The 21,026-nt window shown below is 41.6% G+C and overlaps 1 protein-coding gene across 4 annotated transcripts in view; it reads left to right on the top strand.

Moving 5' to 3' along the window:
* astn1 (astrotactin 1) overlaps positions 1-21,026 on the top strand; it is a 180,363-nt gene that overhangs the window by 45,300 nt on the left and 114,037 nt on the right. For 2 of the 4 annotated variants that reach the window (XM_042106793.1, XM_042106772.1), the window contains 5 exons: positions 5,612-5,761; positions 8,259-8,405; positions 10,248-10,412; positions 16,824-16,908; positions 18,509-18,583. In XM_042106793.1, coding sequence (XP_041962727.1) covers positions 5,612-5,761; positions 8,259-8,405; positions 10,248-10,412; positions 16,824-16,908; positions 18,509-18,583 — 622 coding nt within the window. The remainder of the gene's footprint in view (positions 1-5,611; positions 5,762-8,258; positions 8,406-10,247; positions 10,413-16,823; positions 16,909-18,508; positions 18,584-21,026) is intronic. The other 2 variants (XM_042106781.1, XM_042106789.1) reach the window with 2 other exon arrangements.

Raw genomic sequence — 21,026 nt, 5'->3', positions numbered from 1 at the left:
AAAATGGCAAAACAAAAGGGAAACAAACAATAAACATGTAGTGTTTATATTAGTGGTCCAACAATTGTGGTATTAAAGTGATTTTTTTTCCCTTGAAGAAAATATTTTAGATTTATGCCATGACTTTGTTGGATTCCAGATGCGTTGGTGTTGATTCATTAATGCATTGATTAATTTCTTATATCCACATGTAACAGTTTTTGAGACAGTAATATCCTTTCTTTTTTAAATCAATTCCTCACAACAACTGTCTAATTGTGTCCTGCCAGGGGACTGCAGATGTAAATAAGCCTAGCAGGGGGGCTACTACACCAGGCGTGTAAACTGAAGCATTCAGTGTAGCCCCCCTGTAAGGCTTCTAATGCATCAAATGGCAACATTTATGCTTAAAATTGTACAGTGTCCCTTACAAATAGAATAAATAAACTGTATTTCAAAGCTGAACAATAGAATGGATTAGAACAACACTATATTTAATACTTAATATTTCCAAAATATATTTTTTATTATGATGATGCAATGTTGTGGCTAAAGTGCACATGTTGTGGCTAAAATGCAACTAGTTGCAATTATGTCTAGTCACATTTACATCATATGCCTTAGAGCATGATTAAATGTATAATACTATCTTAATCAATCATCTTAACATTTTGGAGATGTTTCATTCAATTCAAGATTAAGTTGAGGCAATGTTTCACTGAATAACCTGCTAAGCTAATCCTATATGTAGACATCTAGGACAGTGTTACTGATGTAGTTATTGATGTGAACAGTGAACATGCCATCCTACTGTACTTACTCTATAAACATACCAAAAAAGCTTTGGATATTCACCTCAAATGTGTTAAGACAAAAACTCAGACAAGGCAGAATAATGCACTGCTCTTCCTCTTGTCTTCTTTTGACCTGCTAACTCTATTTTTCATATGAGAAAATCACACCTGTCATCCTCTCCCCATAGTCACGTGGAGGTCTCTCCTTAGTCCATGCACGTGTGCTAATCCCTGGCACCTAAGTGCTTCTCTCCTGCAGATTGTCATGCAGCTGACACCCTTACTTAGTCCAATGTCCTCATAATAATTGAGTTCCACCGCCCTGTAAGGGAGAACAAAATAACTTTTGTTGTAGGAAGCGTCGCTGCTGCGCTGCATGCCGAGTGCTTTCTAACGTTCCGTGTTGAATATTTAAACCGGGCTCATCTTTTATTCGTCTCCATGGAGATTTGCACCTCTTGGCCCCTGCCTAATTGTGGAGGCTAGTGCATTCCTCTCACCTGCTCTGAGAGATTTGTGACTAATTCCTTTGAAGGCACCTCTTTTATTCGTTGTCTGTTACCTTGGCAAAAAAACATATTGTTCTGTTTGCTGGTGTCATTTCCATGCCCCATGGTTCTTTCTGAAGTCCCAAACACATCAGTCTCACCTCCTTTTGTTCACTTTTCTTTCTTAAATAACCATGAAGTCTAGAGTTTGGGGGAGATTTCTGTTGTGATAGTAGTATTTTAAAACACTTTAACAGAGCAAGCATCTGTGTAACTATCCTTTGCCCGAGAGTTATCCTTCACAACCAGATGCTTTTTCATCCCTGTGTAAAAAGCTATTTGTTTTCTTTAATTTTACTGGAAGTCTTCACAGAGCTTCAGGCCTATTAATTCCTAGATTTCAAACGCCATGTGTAACCTGTTGTTTTCATCTGTTCTGTTTGCATACGTTGACCGTAAAGCCTCACAGTTTAAAAGCTTTAGCATGCAAATCATATCAGTATTAATAGTTTAATTATCACATTGTATTGGATTGCACAATTGTATTGAATGTTGTATTACACACCACTCATGGTGTTAGTATTGTTGCATATTCTAGTTGAAGCACTGTAAGTTGTGTCTTTTGTTGTACAATGTTTTTTTCTTTCTTTTTTTCAACTGATTCATTTAAGTGCCACTTAGAGCTTTAAAAATGTTGTCTCTGGTCAGTGTCTAAGTGCTAAGTGCACATTTGTATTCTGGGTATGTTTTGTGCTCTGTAAAAGTGCTAAACATCTGCGTACTGGTCTGGACATGTGTGTATGCTTACAGTATGTCTGCAACATGCTCAGTGTGTGGATATCATGACGTTGGAACAGCTGTGTTCATTAGCAACAGTGAGGTTTTTATGGAAGGAAGACAAGTGGAAAAGCAACCTCTTGAAATTATTTTATTAATGATAGATGATAATGTGTGTATGTGTGTGCATAATCAAAGTCTATTACCTGTCATCTGTCTGCTGTCTCAGTGAGTGTTGTAAGACTTTGTTGGGGGAGGCAACACCTGACCATTTTTTTCTTCCTGGCTCAGTGTAGACTTGCTCTTTGCTTTTTTAGAAATTGTAACACAATCTAAGGAGTTTACCTCTGTCCAAAGCTGTGATTACTGTTCCAGTGTGCCTCCGACTACAATTATATTGCTCCTATTTAACGGCATAGTCTGGTAAATGGCTCTTGATATTTGAGTTCAGTAGCTTATGAAATACCCCTCCCTGCATGTGTTGATAGGCTGGAATTGACTATGGCTCAGTCTGAGTGAACAATGTTTGTTTCCCAATTCTAGTAATAAAACTATGTATGAAGATGAGATTTTTTAGCACACAAAAAGTGTTAGTCATTAACTCCAGCAGGGTATACACGATACATCTATAACACTGGCATACTATACATACAAATGTACAAATGTCAAAAAGGCCTTTGGTCATTGTCTTTTAATCGAGTTCACTTAATGTTAACCAGTGGGAAGTCATTCTCCAATCTCCACCCGTCTCAGGAACTTTTTCACGCGCCACTGCCTAAGGTGCACCTCGAGAAACTAGTCCTCTTGCCATTCTTTAGCTATCATGAAGGCTCGAACATACACTTGATGACGAACCCTCCAAATCGAGAGCTGGCATTTTACCGTCTTGCTCCTTGCTTCTTGCAACCTGGAACAGATTCTCTATAGGACAGATCTGCTTAAGTGCAAGCTGGGATTTGGGTGATACCTTCATTACCAGCTTATTTATGACCGCCAGCCATGTGTGCATAGCAGCCCAGCGGAGTTCTCGGTGACGCGGTGTGGTATATGTGTTCCTGTTGGTTAATGTCAAGTGAACTTGAGTCATTGGCTTTCTGGACCTGCTCTGTTGCTTCAGAATCCTTAAAGAGGACTACTTTCTTGCAATGTGGCCATTTAGAGATGGCGGAAACAATCCCTAAGAAGGGCAATTGGAGATTGAGATGGAGATTCAGGTCGATGCTGTCGTCAGAGAGTGTTTTTATCAGATGATATATAAGCATCATATTATGTTCACAACTAAAATATATGAGATAATAAGAACAAATCTGTGTTGTATTGTATTTTCTATTGGCCTTATATTTTCATTCATCCTGAACTTAATTTCTACAATTGACAAATGTCACTATATCTATGACTATTTCTAAAATATATGACAGTCGAATATATCACAAAATGACTATTGTAGTGGGTTGATTAAAGGCATGTAGAACTGCTTGCCACTAAATTTTATTTCTAAAATTAATCTCTAAGCCTGAGTAGAAGGCTAACGACATCATTTTTTCTGACTGTTTGAAACACAGATAGCAAAACTGAATTTAAAATGTGTCATGGCACAAAGCAAGAGGCAATATAATCCATGTCTTGGCTTTATCATGTATCTCCATTTCTGACACTGCATAATGAAAACATTCTCCCTGCTCTGTGCTGAGTAAATGGACTCTTTTATCCCTGTTGACAATAGAGCCCATGGAAGCATGTAGTTATTATGTTTGTCATACCATCCATTCCATATTTATATTTCACGCACAACCATTACCTTCTGAATTAAGTGATAAATCCTCCGAGTAACATGAGCTCTGTTTACTTTTTTTTTGTGTGTTATCTTTGTTGTAGCCTGTGTACATTGTGAAAACAAAACCATGTTTGTCACAAGCAAAATTCAGTAGCTCTGTTGACATACATCAATTATATATTCATACATTTTAATGAAATACATTTGAAGTGTAAACAATGCTTGCTTTATAATTGCATATTCACAAGCTAAGTTTGTTTTGGTTCATTCAATATTGCCTAAATAACTGATAAGCAATAATAATGCACATACAGTATCATGTGAAAATGTATGTTGCTGTATGTCATGTTCAGTGTAATAGTCCATAAGTAGGATTCTGTGTGTGGATAAACAGCAGAAGGTGTTGTTGAGCAAAACAACATTTCTCTCAGTTGTAGGGACCTGTAAGAAAATGTGTAAGACGAGTCACTGTACTGATTTTTACAAGCAAATTTAGAATTGCTTACCAGCCTTAGTGTAACATGTGAGGCAGATCTCAGTCTAACCTGTAAGCCACACTTGACAAAGTTTGACTAACAGTACAAGATGAGAACCAGTCAAGAGGTTGACCAGATGTGAAAGTGTCCAACGCACTTGGCAGTATCTGCTTCCTGTGTGGAGTATAGCAATCCTTTTATAATTAAATGTCATGAGGAAATCACACTGAACTGAGGGGCAATGCATTATGAATATAAAATACATATACCCCCCACTGTGCAAATGCATGCATAATAACAGATTATGGGGAAATTGTTAGCAGGTGGACCTTGGGGAAAAAGCTTTCCTTATTTCTCTATTCCTAAATATCGCTCCTCATACTTCTGCATAACTGCATATTGTGCCAAAAACATGAAGTAAGCGTGTTCCATAGTTATTATGGTATGAAACCTAGAGGATGTAAATTATGCATTATAAATACACAGTTACTCATATTCACAACTCACATTGTAGCCACTGTATTCATTGTGTGCCCCATATTGTGCATCACCGTTATTTTAAAGTAATCAATCACCAATTACAGTCGGTTGCCTTAAGTAAGCCTTCTTGAGAGGGTAAAGCGAAACATTCTCTCTCATTTGATCCTCTGGTTGTATGCAGCTTTTAGCTGCCTGGGAAACATCTGTGTGCTTTTTGTTTCATTAAAGGCAATTGAAGAGGTTGTCACTTTCCAAGCTGGTGGTTGTGTTGTTTAGGGGTTTGTAGCTCTTCCCTCCTGCTAGTTGTATTAATCAATAATGGATAAATCAAATGGATATCATTGTCAATTATACCAAAACAACCATAAGGCCTTGCTGTCTGAAATGATTTAATTTCAAGCCCTATTCGATTTAATTGGAAATAATGAATGTATGTGTGTGTGTGTGTGTGTGTGTGTGTGTGTGTGTGTGTTTGTGTGTGTGCGTGCATGTGTGTGTGTGTGTGTGTGTGTGTGTGTGTGTGTGTGTGTGTGTGTGTGTGTGTGTGTGTGTGAATGTGTGTGCATGCATGTGGGTCTGTGTGTGCATGCATGCGGGTCTGTGTGTGAGGTTTTTTTTGTCCTATTTAAAAGTCTGATGCCTTGTTTTCCATTTTGTTTTTTAATTTGTTTACAATCTGTATGCCCCCTGTGAAACATGTACATGTACTTATTTCCTTCATTATTCCAAATCACATTTTGTCACAGTTTTTCAGCTGAGCAAAAGGCCTGATTTCCTCCCAGTGCTGCCGCCATCTTGGTGCCAGTGTAACTTATCTTTGATGCGAGATCTCTCTCTCCGCAGCGGGTTCGGCCTTCCTGAACCCGGACGGCGACTCGGGCACCGAGGCCGACAGCGAGCCCCAGCTGACCTTCTACACCGATCCCAACCGCAGCCGGCGTCGCAGCCGAGGTATGCGAAATGGTAACGCCAACACAGCCTGGGGCTCTGGGGGTAAGGAGGACAGCCGATCGGCTCTGCGTCGCCGCCTTCACTCTGTGTCAGCAGCATGACCCCCAAAGTGTCCCTGGTCACCTCCGTGAAGCGTGGTGAACCCCGTTCTTCAGCGTCATGTTATGGTTTTGTTTTGTTTTTGATTTATCACTGATTGAATGTACATGTTGTGACAGTGTGAGGGGAATTCAATTGAATGTCAATGCGAGTCTTCAGTGGCGATTGAATTCTCCCAATTTTTGGTTGCCGTTTCTTGGTAACTAATTGAAACAAGCATGATCTTGAATGTTGTGTCTGCAACTCCCTAATAAGACACCTGTGTACACAGCTATTCACATTAAATTAGCCAGATATGTACACTAACATGGCATGCAAATTGTTGTGACACCATTCCACATCTATACTTATTCATTCATCAGATGTGATATCCAAATTAGATTATCGCTCAAGTAGAGCGCAAACTTTTTTGTGAGAATGCTCGCTCTGTGCTAAAACATTATATGTCACTGAGCAAAGCAAATATTAAAAAAAAAAGGAGGCATGTTAAAAACAACATATACTAAATACCAAAGTTTCTTCCTTATGTGTCTTAAATATGCTAGCTAATTAGGTGTGGGTGTAGAGAGATTCATAATTGGTTGAGTTTGAGGTAAGCTTAATTTATCTTTTACCAGCATGCATTCATCCAGGTTCTTCGACATGTAACCAGCTGCCAGATCTCACTTAGTGAACACCAGCCAGCCAGTTACTGTAGGTCTTGTCTCTCTTTTCTTATCCTTTCCTCTTAATTACTCTAAGTACAAAGCAGTCAGCTGGAGCAAAGCAACACCTTTAATTAGTGTGCCAGGAGTGGAGATGCTTTGTCTTAAAGATGTCTTTGTTTTATTGTGTGCGTTTGGACTGTGATCAGCTGAATACTGTAGTTGTAAGATATGTTTTTTTTTAATTGCCATGCTGTTTGTATGTCTTTGTGTGAATGTTGCCTTGCAGCTTGTTGTTTATGTAAAATGGTCAACATTGACAAAGTGAATATGTCAATGTATTCACGTTCTACTAATCTGCATAATCTGTTTTGTTTTTCCAAATATGTGAATTACAGTCTGCATTGTTGTAGTTTATCAGGAGACTATAAATGTAATGGCACGCACATTGAAAATCCAATTTTTCTGATATTCAAATATCCTCTAAAATAATGTGCATTCCGTTTAGCTAAGCAACATCCCACTTGCTCTTCATCTGGCATTTTGATTTGAAAGTCAGCTGCTCAGTTTTGCATTTTGTGTTGACATGTCTAACAGCAAGATCAACATGCAGATTGTGCAATCAGGGACACATGCATAAATATGGCTATGTTTACAAACCAATGACCCCACTTCAAATATCACACACAACAAAAACACTCTCGTGTGAAACACAAATATCACACACAAAAACAAAAACATTTGAGTTGACGCTTCTCAACCAAAGCCTCAAAATGAAAAACCAAAGAAAAACTAGCATAATGTAGGAGTAGGTGTCAATAATGACCAGTATATATGAAAGGTTAAAAAAAAATAGCTGCCCTTCCTTTCAGTTGACCCATGAGCAGCGCTTTGATCGAGATGTTGATACCGAGGCCCATAAATGTCATCCTAAAGCTGTGAGCTGAGCTAGAGCAAGAACAGAGGAAGCGAGAGGACCTTTTAAAGCCATGTCACCGGAGAGCTGTGGCCTGCTGTAGGACACGGTCAAATCAATCAGTGTGTGTGTGTGTGAGAGAGAGAGAGGGAGAGAGAGTGTGATTGTGTGTGTGTGTGTTTCTAGACACCAAGTGTGTACCTGTGGATACGCATGTGGATGTTATGTACATAAAGTGTGTGTGTGTGTGTGTGTGTGTGTGTGTGTGTGTGTGTGTGTGTGTGTGTGTGTGTGTGTGTGTGTGCGTGCGTGCGTGCGTGCGTGCGTGCGTGCGTGCGTGTGTGTTTGTGTGTGTGTGTGTGCGTTTTTTATTTTGGTGGTTTATTTCAGGTGGTGCTTCACACAGAACAGATAAATAGAAATGATGACAGATTAACTCTGACAGATTAGCACCCTGGAGCTGTGGCCTCAGATGAAAATATGAGAGGCCTCTAAGTAAAAAAATGTCTGTTTTTTTCTCCATCATGGATATTCCCATTGCTCGCCCGCGTTCTGTGTGATGGCCTTCAAAAGGCTGTTATCTTCCCAGCCACGGGCTCTGCTCTGCTCTCTGCTCTGCTCTCTGGTCTGGGTCCCAGCCCCGCTCAGCCTCCACAAAGGCTGGGGCCAGCGGTTTGATGCAGCGCCCCTTTCATGGTCTGTCAGGCCAGATGTGAGACTGTTTGTAAGCAACTCGCGCGGATGGCGTGGTGGTGGTGGTGGTGGTGGTAGCGCTAGGAAATAACGCTGAGAGTTCACCAAACTTCACAGGTTTTCTTTCTGCTGGTCGGTGACCTCCTCTCTGACCTCTCCTCTCTTTCCGTGTGCCTCTGATCTGCAGGCTCCCCGCGCAGCCCCGTCAACAAGACCACCCTGACTCTGATCAGTGTGGTCAGCTGTGTGATCAGCCTGGTCTACTCCTCACACCTGGCCTGCACCCTCACCGTCAAAGTCATCCTCCACGTCCCTGAGCACCTCATCGCCGACGGTAATGTCACGACACCTGCCACCTTGTCTATGTGTGTGTGTGTGTGTGTGTGTGTGGATAGGACGGGTGTGAATTTAGCTGCCTCCACCTCGCCCTACAGCCCACAGCGGCACATAAAGCCAAATGTTCCCCATCCAGTGTCTCGTAAGGGACCCCAACAGCTGTGTTCTGGAGGCATGAAAGCACATTCAGGCCAGGTCATGGGGAATGAACACACACACACACACACACACACACACTGTATTTATCTTTTCACATTGTTTTGTTTTTCTGTGTGTGTGCGTGCATGTAAGAGTGTATGTGAGTATGTGTGTGTGTGTGTGTGTGTGTGTGTGTGTGTGTGTGTGTGTGTATTGGGAATGTGGATCGTTCTGTCTGTGCTCTGCCTGTTAATGAATGTCAATGTGGCACCTGCAGTTAAGCATTGCTGGCCAAGCCCTCACTCTGGGCTCAGTGGAATTCTTCAGCCATCACGGGAGGCTACATAGCCACATAGATTACAGCGACTGGCATCGCTCATCTGTCATTTTGTCTCCCTACCCAAGGACTTCTGCACTGAGATTGCTGCTTTGGGCTAGATTAACATTTAAACAGGCTTCTAGGAGAGGAAGAAATAAGTTGGAAAGAGATACCACTCTAATAGCAAAACATTTTTATTTTTATTTTATTTGAAATGTGTCTATAAATGTCTTTATGATATTATTTGATTAGATTCAAAGTCACGCGGGGATCTGATAAAAGAAATATTGGCAGGGTTTAGAATAAAATATTGCATTTAAGACACACAGCTGCATGGCAGAGTTTAACTCGGTTAGCTCGATGGCGCCGGGGCGACCTGCTCGTGTCTGTGCTGCTCCACGGAGTCAGGCTGGGAAAGAAGTCTGCTCTGTCGCCTCCTCAAAGCACACAACGTCTCTACCCACATTCCCACTCACAGCCACAGAGTGCAGAGAAGTGTAGAAAGATTATTATATTATAAACATTATTTTCTGTTTTCGAGTTATATTGATGGAAATATTATCTTTATCGTTTTATCTCGATATCGATATCTTTTTAAAGGCTTATTGTGTCCTCAATCTCAATGGTGACTTTTGGTTCACTGTGACTCATTTTGCCAGATTGGTTCACATATGTAATTTTCAGAACTTCTTTGAAAATAGTTGTTTTGAGATATGTGTGTTTTTGTAGATGATTACAAATTTGATCCTTGCTCTGAGATTGTTGTTGCTGCTGAGTTTCTGCCAAAATGTCATTACATCTCGCACTTTTTTTTTAAAGAGAGTTTTGAAATATAAAAAATGTCAAGGCGTCATCAGATTGCGTCAAGGGTGCCATTTCGAGAGGGTTAATTAGTTACTTATTTCTCATTCTCTCTAGTGTGACTGAGTCAGTCCCCATGGTCAGCGCTGCAGGAGGCAGGGACCCTTTGCCGTAGTTTACAACAGCTCAGCAGAGCAGTGTGTGACATCGCAAGTGTTCCACGGCTGAGCCGCCAGCTTAGCAGCACGTTAAGCTGAACTTATGGTTGGAAAGCTGCCCTCACGAGTGTCATCACTCCTACTTATCGTGCTACAGTATCTTCCTAACGGGGTGCGACTTTCCCGAGAACCGCAATGCGATCGCTTGACAACAAACAGCACCTTGCAAGCAGATGGTTTACATGCTGTCACTGACACTGTCAGTGTGTTTAGCTGTAAAGCTTTGCTGCTGCCACCTTGTTCATGCCAGCGAGATCATCACCTATGAGCTCTGGGGCTCGGGATAGGCTAGTGTGCTGTGCGGTCGTCTGGCTTGTTCTCTTTCTCACTCTCTCTCTCTCTCTCTCTCTCTCTCCCTGTGCAGGCTCCAGGTTCATCCTGCAGCAGGGCAGTCAGCTGGACGCGTCGGATTGGCTAAACCCGGCCCAGGTGCTGATCTACTACCAGAACGAGAGCGGGCCCTGGATCAACGAGCTGTGTGGCCGGCGCCTGCTGGACCCCTGCGAGCACCAGTGTGACCCGGAGACAGGTGTGGGATTCTGCATGCCGACATGCTGACACAGTCCTCTTTACTCCACACACACACACACACACACACATACACACACACACACACACACACACACACACACACACACACACACACACACACACACAAGCACAAGCACACACATGCACACACATGCACACAAACACACACACACACACACACACAAACACACAAGCACACACATGCACACGAACACACACACACACACACACACACACACACACACACACACACACACACACACACACACACACACACACACACACACACACACACAAGCACACACATGCACACACATGCACACAAACACACACACACACACACACACACACACAAACACACAAGCACACACATGCACACGAACACACACACACACACACACGCACGCACGCACGCACGCACACACACACACACACACACACACACACACACACACACACACACACACACACACACTCACTCACTCACTCACTCACTCACTCACTCACTCACTCACTCTCTCTCTCTCTCTCTCTCTCTCTTAGCAAAGATATCCATGAGTCACTGGCTGGAAATGCCCTTTGACACTTCCCCTTATGTCACTGTTAGCATTGTGGGAAATTAATTGTCCACTTTCATCATGTGCCAGATGAGTCATGAGGATGATGAGTCTGCATTTATGTAATTAGCCCTGAAAAAAAAAAAGCGTGTGATATAAATATTCCCAAAGCAGGTGTTCTCTGGAGAAATGTTGCTCTGTCAGCAGAGCTGCGTACACCAAATGTTCTCTACGCCCCTCTATCCACAAGAAAAGTCACCGTCTGCGCAGAGTCCTCGTCACGGCGCTCCTTTCATGAGACACCGCCGCGTTGTGTGGGACAGCGGCTTAGCCACGATGCAGCCAGAGTTTAATTTGCAGCATTGTCCCCGGGCGTCGTTCCTGTGCGCGCAGTCTGGAGTAATGAATGCTAAACTGTTCCTGTGCTGAGAGGAGAGAGTAAAACTGGGCCCCAGAGTCCTGACAATGGGTGGATAGGGGCTTTGGTGTGAATTGCATCTCAGCATCAGTTGCTGGATGGGTGGTGGAATACATATGCTGAGGGACGCTAAGAAACCATACGAAGTTTAGACAGGTGCTTTAGACACATACACACAACACAATGGGTCCTATTGCAACAATCTAGATGGATAGTCTGAAATGTGCCTGGACACACCTAATTTTAGATCAACATACCCACATGTGTTTACAGGTGAACGTATTATACCTGCTATTTGAACAACGTGCACACTGGGATGTTTTTTTTTAAACACTATTGGTCACAAACTAACAAAGACTAACATGTTCTTAGGTGGCATTTAGGGTTAAAAAGTAATGAGGGATATTTGCAATGCCACATACTTACATGAGAAAATACATAATGACCAAAAGTTATAGTATTAAATAGCATTAGAGCACCTTATTTATAATGGAACCAATTCCTGTATGTAGTGGCCCCATGAGCACATAAGATCAATATGTTTAGATGTAGCATGGTACAAGCCTAGCTGTGTTACATATGTATTGCTAACAGTGAGTTGGTTGCTAGGTCAATTCTGCGCTAAGTTTGAATTAAGATTTCTATTCTCGGACATAACACCCACGGCCACGCTGCTGCACGACGCTCTGATGACCCTTGCCGTGTGCTTTAGTGTAAAGTTCCCATCAACCTGTGCTGGCAATCTGAGCTGCCCTCCCCTTCATTAGTATGACACAGGCAGCCTGAGTTTGGCTGAGGACACGAGTGCACTTCAGAGATATCCTGTCTATAATCAGCGGCAGGGATCCGTCTTCTTGCAGAAATCATTTCTTGAAAAGTTCTCTCTTATTCGGATCCATAATTCAAAAGGATGGTGTCCCTGACGAGGGTGCTGAATCACAGCTAGGCAATGGGGCTGACTACCGAACAACATGTAAAAGATGAGTCTTGGGTGCAGGCGCACATCCGTAATTGCACTGTTCTTTTTTTTCATGCGATGCATGCAGTCCTAATGAAAGTCTCGGGGAAGATTGGAAGACACCGGGAAGCTGCGAGACAGCCTCAATCAAACCCAGAGCACATACTGATGAAAGCAGAGATGGGTTATGACAAAAACAGCAGCCCTCACGAACATGAAAAGTGCCTGTGAATTTCATCCACAATGCTGTTTGGGGGATCGAGGTGCAAGTGGAGCCGAGGGTGGGAGTCTGTGCAGTGGGTGGCAGGTAGGCACAGTGCAGCTGTATAGGCCCCCGACCAGGGCAACTCTGCCCATTCGCCCTCCAGCTCAAAGCACATTTATTAAGACAGGAGCACACTGTGCTGCGTCTTGGGTTTTCACTGTTGCCTGATCCCTGCGCTTTAGTTGCATTAATTTGACTGAAAAATGGATCTACCACAGGCTCTATCTGGGGTCGTGTTGTGAGGGGAATTAGGCATTCATTAATAAACAATGAGACAGAGCTTTCAGTCAGCAGCCAGTTGTGGGGACGTTTTTTTTTTTTTTTTAATCACATGAACACAAACTATTGGCCAGAACTGCTCAAATAGCCTCACACATGATTTTTCACAATTTGCTTTCATTGACTTTTTGCCTCTTCACACTCCTTAGTGCTGCGAGTCAAGAATTTTGTTGCCCAAGTAACTGGCATCAACCGGTGTTAAACAAATGTGTTTGTTCTTTGGCCCGATAGCACAAATGTTGCTAGCATTGGAGCCAGGGACTGCATACCCAGCCACAGAGCAGTGCCTTAATGTAATTGTGTGTTTCGCCTTCCACCAGCATGTGCCTTTAATTAACCACTAATTATATACTTGTCGAATAAACAGACTAGCTGTCTCCCTTGTGGCCCGTCCAGCAAGGAAAATCTTTTATCCTGCACATTCTGCCAGACAGCAAATCTCTGTGTTGTATTTAACTTTCATGTTTTCTATAATTAATTTTCTATAATTTATTAAGAGGATTTTGGATACCTATCGATGTCTTAATGAATTATGCATGGTAACAAATGAAGCTATTCACTTTAGGGGTTCACATTACTGTGTTTCTGGAAGTTACACACTGTTAATGCTAGTGCATTTGTCCCCTTACTTGTCTACTATTACCTGCAATACATATTACATTAGCCTTCATTGTAGAAGACTGTGGTCACTTCATTAATACTGCACCCCAGATAGCAAAATCAGATTGGCAGATAGCGGACCGCTGGTGGTATGTTGCAGGTGGCGTGCCACTTGTGGTCCGCCGTTGGACCACCATCTCTTTAAATTTTACTTGTCATGAATATTAAGAAAAAATAATCAAATTATATATGGAGTATAACTAAACAAATGAAAAAGATTTTAGACCAATAATGGATAGACCAATTTTAGATTGATTTTAGACCAATAGTGCAACCCGCCAGCGGACCACCAGAGAACCGATGTGCAAAATGCCAGCGGACCGCCAGCTATGCCCCCAATGGACTGACAGCGGTCCACCAGCCTCTTCCTATCTGGGACCAAATCATAGCTCAATTAAAACATAGTGTTAAGCATGCAAAATAGTTCTGTGATTAATAGTGCTAAACTGACCTGAATAATGGTTTGTTTATTTAATATGTAGTGTTGAACAAAACAGTTAATGTTTTGATTAGAATGCTGTGGGCAAAATTACCTGCAGTTGCTCAGGTTTCTTCCATCAATTTTATGCAGCTTGCCTCTCGCACTGAATTTGATGGCGTATCAACTCAGTACTACGGAAGTTAAATAAATGCCATGACTTCAGCGCAAATGATTAACTTCTCCAGTCGGCTGGTGTCATTATAAACAAATAATTGAACTTAAATTGGATTTCCGTCCCTATTTTATCATGCTTTGCAATAGCTTGTCATTCTAAGGGGGTGGCTCACAAATGTAAATATGCAACCTCCAATCCCCACTTCTGGGGAGCCAATCCATACTCTTACTGATTATTTCAGCTTCATCTGGTAGAGGTGTTAAGTTTGAGTGGGTGGCCTGGAAATGTGATGTGAAATGCCAACATAGCTGTGAGGCGAAATGCAAACAAGAATTAAGCTAGGACAGTGTAAAAAACATCAAAGTTCATTCACACCAAATCAAATCGCGATGTCTGTCAGAAAAATCAAAATGAGATATTTTTTTCCCAAATCATACATACATACATACATACATAGCAATTCACAATGAGTAAGTTGGCATTGAAACAACGCTCTCTCCATAACATGACAGTAACATGTTTTTAAGTCGGGCCACTTCTGATTGTTTAGTGTGTCTCATACAGGAAGAGCTCAGCACTTCTGATTGGTGAGTGTGACTGTATCTCACACAAGGAGGAGGACATGATTTAAAAAAAAAAAAAAAACATAGATGTGATACAATGTACCACTGGGTCAGATTTGTAAGTGTCACGTTTAATTGCAATCTTTGCAATTTGCTAATTGCGAAATGCAAACAAGAATTAAGCTAGGACAGTGTAAAAAACATCAAAGTTCATTCACACCAAATCAAATCGCGATGTCTGTCAGAAAAATCAAAATGAGATATTTTTTTCCCAAATCATACATACATACATACATACATAGCAATTCACAATGAGTAAGTTGGCATTGAAACAACGCTCTCTCCATAACATGACAGTAACATGTTTTTAAGTCGGGCCACTTCTGATTGTTTAGTGTGTCTCATACAGGAAGAGCTCAGCACTTCTGATTGGTGAGTGTGACTGTATCTCACACAAGGAGGAGGACATGATTTAAAAAAAAAAAAAAACATAGATGTGATACAATGTACCACTGGGTCAGATTTGTAAGTGTCACGTTTAATTGCAATCTTTGCAATTTGCTAATTGCATTAATTAAAATTGCAATTTCAATTAAAAATGTATTAATCTTTCAGTCCTACTCAAAATTCACCATTAAAAAAATGATTATGCAAATCAGAGGACACATACTTTAGCTATCTTTGTTTGCAAAGTACACAGTGAGACCTACAGTAATGTGATCCAATTGCTGAATATAGTCTTGCCTTTCCTATCTGGCTGACATTTTTTGTTAATTTAGGATGTACAGTAGCCATCCACTCTGACTAGGGACAAAAGAAGATGTCCTGCCTTTCTCTTTCAGTTAGTTACACTTTCTCTGGCGCTCAAAAAATAGATTAATTCAGTATTTTTCCAAAAATTAAATTGAAGGATTATAGTATTAGATAGATGTGAGATCAGAATATTTAATGTACTGTGATGAATACATGGGTGTAAGATTTCATGTGGTGTGCTGTAATGGTATAATAACATTCATCTATGCCTACACGAGGTTCATGTTACATGTTACAGAATGGCATTGCAAAGATGATGTGCACACATGCTGCACCCCCACCCTGTGCCCTCCACATTGTATGGCACCCCACTGGCACAACCTACTCCATCCCCTGCCCCTTATCTGCCCCCCCCCCCCCCCCCCCCCCACACACACACCTCACTCTTCTTTCCGGGCAGCATCCCCATCAGTCTTGCTGCAGACAAATGGCAGGTGATGGCAACTGCTGCGCACCCTGACAGCGGGCATCAGTGGATGGGAGAGTGACTGGCCTGCGCCATGATGGCTGAAATAAGCGTCGGTGATTAGAGGGCTGATGGAGGGGATGTGTGACACGCCGGCACCTGTGACGCTCCGCTCCTCTCCTCCTCGACTTGATTCTCTCAGCTCGCCTCAGCCTAGTTGAACAACAGGACATGGCAGCATAGAAACAGAGAGGGGTCAAAGGGTCATTATCTGAGACCCACGCGCACACATCATTTCAATCACTCTACCACCGCCAGATTGTGCTTTAAGCACAGCGAGTTCAGTGAGTTCCTTTCACGAGGCCTCGCTTGCATTTGGTATTAAAATGTTTTAGGGCGATTTGCTTGCGTCTTCAATTAAACCTCTAAGGGTGCGCCTCATTCACGGCCATATGCTCCAAAAAGGAGTGAACATTAACATGGCATTTCCACATACCGCACAACATCTGCCTGACTTGTACTACAGTTACAGCTCACAAGTACGCCTAAGGTGGTTTTCAGCTACTCTTGATAGCAAAATGGACGGTAATGTTTTTTTTTTTACCTAACATAACAGCTCAGACATTTTCTTTTGAATACCTCACGCCTGGAGCCCTGAAATTGCTTCTGTAAGTTGAATAGCCACTTGGTCTGTCGAAGACATGGCCATCATCACCATTAGGGAGAGGCTATAGAGTCCTGAAGTGGTCTGTGTGATAGCAGCCAGCCCAACTAATATGCTCGACTGGATCGCACCCTAAGGCCAAACATAGCAATTAAGACTCATTACATTTCTTTGTGGAGCAATTCAATGACAATGTGATAATTGATATGCCTTGTTGCTGTTTTCCCCAGGTGACTGTCTCTGTTTCGATGGCTACATGCGAGACCCTGTGCACAAGCATCTCTGTATTCGTAACGAGTGGGGTCCAAACCAGGGGTAAGGATTGACACTTTTCTCTGAGACACACATGACTGCACTAGTGTAATATTAATTACTAGATATTTTTCTTTTCCTTAAGCTTTTCACCAGAACTAAATCAGTTCACCACACTTTCATAAAATTTGGCCAAACTTTCTTGCTGCTGAAGACTTCTAAACTTTGAGAGGAGGAAGCAGATGGTTTACCTGTTTGACAGTAAATGCTGAGATGTTTTGCATAGTCAGGAACCATGAGGAGTATAAAGGTCCTGGTGGTCACATTTTAGCACATCCCCTAACAGATGGCATCTTGTTAAGGAGGTGAAATCGTAAAAGCAAATCAGTGCATACATGGGCACCTCTTATTACCAATTAGTTTAACAAATGTTGTATGAATGAGCCGCCGTATGGCTGGAAACCCAATGTTCTGTTTCGTTAAGTGACTTTGGAGAGTATTTAAGTCGAAACTTATATAACTCTCGCCAACCTTCTCACGCTTCTCATAGCCTCCCATCCAGCTTAGTTTTATATGGCTTCTGATGCTAATGGGGTGTCATGCTGTCGAAAAGAGTGTGTAATATGGACCTGTTTTAGATGGATGTGTCACTCAGAAATGTTTTGATTACGATGCAGAGGTGAGGAAAAGCCTTGGCAATTTAATTGGGTGGGAGATTGAGGTGATGATGGCTGGTGCGATGGATCTGATAATTAGAGCATAGATCGAAACAATCAGGAGCCTCACCTCTGGGAAGCAGAAGGGCTGGTGATGGAAGGTGCATGCGAACGGCCTTTAATTGGGTCGGACTCCTAGGGGAGAAAAAGTCACAAGAAAGTCCAGTGCCTGTGCCATTGGAAGCCGGGATGTGACAGCACCCTCTGTGGATTTTCAATTTTTTCATTTCATGGTTTTTGAACATCTAACTCTATTTTGGTCTATTAATATATTTATTAGATAAAGTGAATCCTCTCAGCGATCAGCACTTCTCTTTGTCATGTTGTTGTGGAGAGATGTGACACCTCCACGCAGATGGGCGTATGCTGATCTCCACCCTCCCACCTTATGACTGCCAGTGTCTGTAGGCATGCGTCAGCCCATGTCACAAGTGTGTTGAAAGGTGTCTCTTTTCCCCTCACACAGTAAGGCTGTTACTAAAGCGTAACAAATATCAACATAAATATATAAATATACGTATGTAGGTAAATATATAAACTAAACAGTAAATATATTTTTGTGCGCACCACTCTTGTATCCAGTGTAGCCAATTCCATTGTTGCAGCATAAGCTTCACAGATGGATTGCTTCAGTTGCGTGCCTGGTGTAGCTTGGTTATTAGCACCACATCCCAGACACTGATTTAGAGCTCTCTACATCCTGTCCTTTCCTACCGGGTGTCCTTGTTCTGCATAACTGTTTCCAGTAGCACACAAGACGTGGTTGCTGTCAGGTTTTTAATTGACATGGTGATGAGACTGTGGCTGGAGAGGCGGCTGGTTCCATTAAAATTTGAACTGAAATGGCATGATTGTACTTCAACATGATTTTAGCTAGTGCTTCTCCTGGTTCTACTTTCTACTGAGGTGTCTGTGTCTGTATCGTTTGTGCCTTGTGTCATCTGCAGTCCCTGGCCCTACACCATTTTCCAGCGCGGGTTTGATCTGGTGATGGGAGAGCAGCCATCCGATCGCATCTTCAGGTGAGACAGAGAGCTGAGAAGGCATTTCATCTTGTTCTTGGATCAGGCTTTGGTGGTGGCTATGAAACTCATCCCAGAGGTCACAGCTTTGGGGGAAACTAAGCATGAAATGATACCACACATTTTCGCTTGATAGTGCACCGCAATGATCTAGTTTCTCATATTTTTCTTCTCTCCTCCTGTTTTTTGTGGTTTGAAAGTCACTGCTTGTTTCACCGGTCACCTGTTAGATATTGAGCATAGAAAAGATGCATTATTTTTTTCATCTCTCATGTTGGGTTCTGGACAGGCTTACTGTACTGTAGGTCTTACATAAAAGTATTTTCTTTCATCTTAAATTCACCCCTCTTAATGAATAAAATATTTGCACCTAGTTACATTAGTTGTTTTCAAAAGGACTGGGTATTCTTGTTATAAATAATAAGTTGTGTTATGTCGCAAAATCTCAGACTTAATTGTACTTCAATTGCACTTAGTTTTTAAGGAAGCTATCAAAATTGATCGAAATCAAACAAAGTACACCATTGATGATTGATGTAATTTCAATACATTTTGACTGGAACCAAAGGTGTAATCAGGTTGTGAAGGAATGGTTTCTATTTACTGGAAACTTAAGACTAATGACTAGTGACATTTTTTTTTCTGAGAGGAACATTGTTTCTAATGTCTATGTCAAAACAGTTTCCCCCCCCCTGTAGTATTATCTGTAGGGGGCCTTGTCTGAAGGCTTTCTTCCATAATCCATTTACATACCTCAGGTAAATACCTGATGAAGTCACTCTTCTTCCTAGAACTCTGCTGAAACATTTTTCTCCTGCAGGTATCTAAATTGAAATGGGACAAGTGGCATGCTATTCAGCCATGTGTTGCCATGGGCAGGCTAACTACCTTGAAAGCTGCGCAGATGGTTGTGTGTTGCACCTCTAAGTCAGAAAATATGTTTTTAAGTATAATTTAAAAAATGTTGTCCCTTTTGGTCTCTGAGTAGACAATAGCATTTGAGCACTTTACTATATTTAAACATTTAAAAAAATAATTGGGGGATTAAGTATTAAGCACATGGCTCAACTTAGGTCTTAAAAATGAAAACACATGGTTACAATGGTTTATTGAGAGAAAGATAATGCTACACATGTCTGAAATAACCTTAAGTACCATTGTACAGGATTTGGGCAAAGCTAAGGCTCATCAGATAGCTGGAATGTGGCAACAATGAATATAGAACTAATGACGGGGATTTTTTCCCATAGAAATCACCCATTTACTTCATCTAACTATGAAGAGTTGAGTTTTGGCTTTAACATCCATGTTCGTTTAAGGGATTACATGTAATAGATTTAACGTTATAACATGAGTAAGTACATTAATGTAATGTAAGTGAGTATATAATAAGCAGAGCAATGAATTTCAAAGAATTTGGGTCTCAGAACATAGTGCATGTTGATACAGTGATGAGGTCTGCACCTGTAACCACTCCACACCACTTTTCATCATCATGGCCACTTAGCCACCTCTGCATGCAGTATTTTCCTTTCCCTGAGTGATGTGTCATTACGCTAATTATCCCTTATGCACATACATGTAGATAATAACCTAATGTCTACCTTGATAGATTCCTTTTATTCGGCAAGGAAGGGGTATATTTCTTCCATTCAATAGAATGGGGGTAGAGCTACTCTGGAAATGCTGTGCAGATGGATGGACCTCTGTTCATGATCACCTTTATGATTATTAAAGATGTTTCTTTGAAACATAACTCTGTATAATATGGAATGTAGAATACTTTTTTCTCCTTTTTCCTCACTGTCCATACAATCTCCAAAGATTGCCATTGTTTTAGTACTGTATAAACACACTGTCACATTGAAGCATTGGTATAATGTTTCTGGACGAGCTGGTGAACGATGTAAACCCAGTTGAAATTGAAAGTAGGCACTGGATGCTGCAAAATTAAAACCTAAATAGAGAAATAATATAACTTTAATAGACTTGCCCTGCTGTAATCACTTGCAGGAATCCATCACTTGGGAGCTTTGGTTCATATAACAGTAGAGGTGGAGACAGGGAAGGTAATTGGAGGGACATAATTAAGCCTTTCCTTTTATAGCAGTTTAATCATCTCATTTCTAAAGTGACTCTTAATGCACTGCGCTCCATGCCATCCTGTGCCCTTTTGTTATGCTAAGTTTGCAGATATTAAATGCAAATCGAACAATTTGGAGGCAAAATATGCCAGGTCCTTTAAAAAGTTCCATTAACCATTCAATCACGCTACCATTAATAGCCCAACCAGGCATGCATATTAAAGGTGTCAACATGACTACATTGTTGACCTAAATAATTCTGTATAATTGATTAGTAACATATGGGAACTCCTTAGTTTGTGGATTGCTCAGTCGTGTTGTGCCCATAGACAGTCAGATAAATGGATAGAGACACTCCG

This window comes from Alosa sapidissima, chromosome 1 (genome assembly GCF_018492685.1).
Source record: "Alosa sapidissima isolate fAloSap1 chromosome 1, fAloSap1.pri, whole genome shotgun sequence".
Lineage (NCBI taxonomy): Eukaryota > Metazoa > Chordata > Actinopteri > Clupeiformes > Clupeidae > Alosa > Alosa sapidissima.
Note: the sequence above shows the minus strand (reverse complement) of the source record. Positions and strands in the feature narration are given on the sequence as shown.